A 4,721-nucleotide genomic window follows, 5' to 3' on the forward strand; every position below is an offset into this window, starting at 1 on the left:
GTTTATCACAACTGGATTTAAATTATTAATAATATTTTCAACAATTATTATCACAAAATTGGATACAAAATTGTTGGGCAATACTGATAATGATAATGAAAAACAATTAACAAAAATTATATTGAAAACTGATTTTACAAACAATGAATACATATTAAACATGACATACTCTAATCAAAGTGTAAGTCCATTATAATAATAATAATAATAATAATAATTATTATTATTATTATTATAACTAACTAACTAACTAACTATTATAGCTAACTAACTATTATARCTAACTAACTATTATAACTAACTAACTATTATAGCTAACTAACTATTATAGCTAACTAACTATTATAGCTAACTAACTATTATAACTAACAAAACTATTATAACATAACGGTATGTATAGATTGCACTGACTGGCCATACACTGGTAGCCAAAGTAAAACAGTGTACATCAAAGCAGCCGACGTTTGCCGGCCATTGTATACAAACAGTACGCCAACGATGGCCGGGAGCCGACCGTCACGGACAACGTATACCCGAATTTTACTACGAAAATCGTGATAACCAGCAAAACTATAGCTATTACTATGATTTTGGACCTCCAGGTGCTGATAGTACTGCCAGCAACTTGTTGTTTGATCCGTACAAATGTTGTATAATCTACGACATTGTCGACTGTTTGCACAGTGAATACCGGAGCCGATGCCCGACAATGGCATTCCTGCCCATCGACGAAGTCCTACACATGTTTATGATGCAAATGGCCGACAATTGCCGCGATTATCATACAGATAATGAACTGTTTATGGTTACGGCTGGGGAACAGTATCATAGATCACCGCCGACCGACAAACTAGACTGTCGTAAACAATTTTTCAAGGAATCAGATAGTAGTCTAGTTAGACTACATAAGCTTAGTAGTGATGGACATAGACATGGACATGGACATCATCATCATCATAGACATCATAATGATTCACTAGAAAAATCTGGTTCAACTAGTTTGTTGTTTGCATCAATCAATTATCATTATCATTGGCCGCTAATAAATGTGTTAATTATTAGTATGATTATTGGATATAATTATTGTTTGATTTAATAACAACTACAGTATATTGAAGTAATATAATATATATAATAAATAAATTTTTATTTTTGTTTTAATTAATTGCAAAATTTATTTTTTAAAAAAAATTGTCTCTAATTTAACTTTTTTTTTTGTATTAATATAATATATTTTTTTTGGTTGTATATTTATATTATTTAATATCATATGTAGTAGTAGTAGTATCATATAAATAATAAGTTAATAGATAAAAAATAATAATAATAAAAATTTAGCTATTTTATTTTATTWTTTTTTTTGGGGGATGGTGTGGGGTTTATATTTAGTTACTCCATAATTAAACTCAAATTTAAATTAATCAAATTCAAATTATTAAGTTTATTATAGATGTTTTTTTCCATTAGGATTATAATTAGTAAAATAATTAAAAAAAATTATTATTAATGCAAAAATACTTTTATTTAATTATTGTTGTTATTAAAAAATAATATTTAAAAAAATTAGTAATAGATAATAATTATAATAATACTCTAAAGTGTTTGTACTTAATATATAATAATAATATTAATTAATTAATTAATTAATTATTATTTTATATATTTTTGTTTTAAATTTTTAATTAATCTAAACTTGATAAGAAATTAGTGCATTAAAATCAAACAAAAATCCCAAATCGTTGACCAATATTTGATAATATTTTGACCGCAATTCACCCGACGGTAACTGTTTGACTACTGTATCGACTTTCAATAAATTATCCCGGAGAAATTTAGCAATCTATATWAAAAATATATGAAAAAATTAATTAATTAAATTCAATTAATTTATAAAATATAAGTTTTATAAATAATAATAATAATAATAATAACAGACTAAATTAAAAATCTAAATTAAAAATGTTTAGCAAAAAATTAATATATATAAATATAATAATCTTTATAATAACACATATAGTACAGTATTATATGCATGCTCAATTTATTATTAAATAAAATCAATTTTATTTATAATTATAATTTTATCAAAAAAATATTAATTATTAAAAGAAACAATAGATAATAAATAAATAAACTAAATTATAAACAATTATAAAATTTTAATTAAATAACTATAGCTTAATACACTGTATAACTGTATATTATAAATTAGTTAAGTTATGAGTTAATAAAATTAACTAAAAAATCTAGTTAATTAATTAGTTAGTTAATTAGTTAGTTAATTAGTTAGTTAATTAGTTAGTTAATTAGTTAGTTAATTAGTTAGTTAATTAGTTAGTTAATTAGTTAGTTAATTAGTTAGTTAATTAGTTAGTTAATTAGTTAATTAAGCTAGTTAATTAATTAGTTAGTTAACTAGTTAGTCAATTAGTTAGTTATTTAGTTAATTAATTAGTTAATTAGTTAGTAAATTAGTTAGTAAATTAGTTAGTTAATTAATTAGTTAATTAAGCTAGCTAAAAAATAAATAAAAACAAATTTATTTACCCCACGATGAAATTCAGCAAAAAACGGTAGTCCACGCTTATCCTGGGCATCGGCCGCTTTCAATACCAGTCTATCCAATCGTTGCCTAACCTCCAGATACTGTTCCCATAGATTAGGTTCAGTATCTGTAGCTTTGTATCCATCACTGACCCGTTCCCTACCTTCCACTTGAGTTATCTGACCTAATACTTCATAGTTTATAGCAAACATATACATATACATTAGTTTCTGGGGTTCGGTAGTATTGGTCAGCTGTCTCAATGTTTGATACATTGCACGTGTATGCGGTACAATAAATTGAGTAACATTTTCGTAGGCCTGTCCAACCAATGGCAGTCCAGCCGATCGATACAGACTACTGGCGGCCGACATTTGTTGGCCTAAATTGCCGACATTCAGGTCCGATCGGTTGACTAACTGGTCGAATGTCAACGGTTTTAGATCCCGTTCCGCTTTTGTGTGCAATTTTTTGAGGTTAACAAAAACATCGCCATAGACTGTAATTTTTTTTGTATTTTTTTATAAAATTAAAATATAATTAGTTTTATTATTTTTGTTATAATATTATATATAAATAGTTAATTTAATTTTTAACTAAATATTTGTTATTTATTAAATATTTGTTATTTATTAAATATTAAAATAAATTATAAGTTAATAGTCTATATTAATGATTATATAATAATAGAAACATATAAATAAAAATTAATTTTTTACAAATTTTATTTTTAATTATTTAATTATAGCTTATTTTTTATTAAATATAATAATAATTATAATACTAACCTATATTTACTGTAAAGATTAAAACAATTAAACTAGTTATTAGTTTAATATACATTGTTATTAATTATTTATTAATTTTTTACAATTTTTTTAATAACTATAAATACTGTAATTTAATAATTATTAATTTTTTTTAATGGGCTATTTATATACTAAATTTTTACAGTATGTGTATATAAATATATATATATATATATATATATGGGTTAAGTGTGTTAATAATTTGTTAAATAATTACATTATATATTATAGATATCGATATATACAGTATAATCAATAAGTGATTAAAATTATTATACAACATTTAATAAAAATGAGCTACGTGAGATTTTAGTATAGTTAAAATGAGCTACGTGATTTTCATTATTCTAGATAAAATGGTCTACGTGATTTTTTTTAATATACTAAAAAATGAGCTACGTGATTTTATATATATATATATATATATATATATATATATATATATATATATATATATATATATTATAGTTAAAATACCTATAGATAGTTAATTATAATTTTAGATATTAAAAAAAATTAATGATAATAATAGTTAGATACTAATATTATCTACTGTTAAAAATAAAATGCTTTAAACACGTGATAAAGTTAGCCTATATTTTAATAAAAATAATTTTTTTACTGTAACTGTTTATAATAGAAATCATATTATTATTTATTTATTTTCAAATTATTAACTTATGAATAATTATATTTAAAATTTAATAAATAAATATTATTTGCTAAGTCTATATATTTAATTTAAATTTATTATTATTATTGAATTAATTAAATTAATAATCATCATGTGTGTGTAGTAGTAGTATATTATAAATTTTAAAAAATTAGCTAATCTATTTTTTATATATATAGTACTTAATAAATTATTGTACATGTACATTAAACTTATAATATTTCAAAAAAAAAATTTCAAAAAATTAAGTACTAGTACTTAAATATTAGTAATTATTGTCTAATAGGATATTATTGATAAAAATAACAATGTATACAATTAATAAAAATAATATATTATTATAATCTTACAATTACTTAATATTAGTAAATTATTTTAGAATAATTAAATTATTAATATATATTTAAAATTAATTAATTAAATAATTATTTTATTTAGCAATTATTATTATAGTTAATGAATTATATTTTGAAAAAAATTGTTACTAATTATGAAATTTTGAAATAAAATTAATTTTTGTTACTAATTAAAAAAAATACATATACAGTCGGCACATAAACTAGCAATGCATATTTTTAAAAAAAACTTAAATATTAAAAAACTATTTATGCAATATTTATAAAAAAAAATGTTTCACTAATTACAAGTAATTATTTTAATTTTAAGTATTATTTTTTTAAACTAGAAAAGTACC

At 21.1% G+C, this 4,721-nt stretch overlaps 1 protein-coding gene across 1 annotated transcript; it reads left to right on the top strand.

Annotated features, from left to right (window-relative positions):
• Nucleotides 1-1,102, top strand: LOC128953257 (uncharacterized). Its single transcript, XM_054298734.1, has 2 exons — nt 1-181; nt 401-1,102. The coding sequence occupies exons 1-2, from the start codon at nt 161-163 to the stop codon at nt 1,094-1,096; spliced, it is 717 nt and encodes a 238-aa protein (XP_054154709.1). The 5' UTR covers nt 1-160; the 3' UTR covers nt 1,097-1,102.
• The last annotated feature ends 3,619 nt before the right edge of the window (nt 1,103-4,721 follow it).

Source organism: Oppia nitens, unplaced genomic scaffold (genome assembly GCF_028296485.1).
Source record: "Oppia nitens isolate AA-2021 unplaced genomic scaffold, nextdenovo-longstitch-racon4-pilon3 scaffold21_pilon_pilon_pilon, whole genome shotgun sequence".
NCBI classification, from domain to species: Eukaryota; Metazoa; Arthropoda; class Arachnida; order Sarcoptiformes; family Oppiidae; genus Oppia; species Oppia nitens.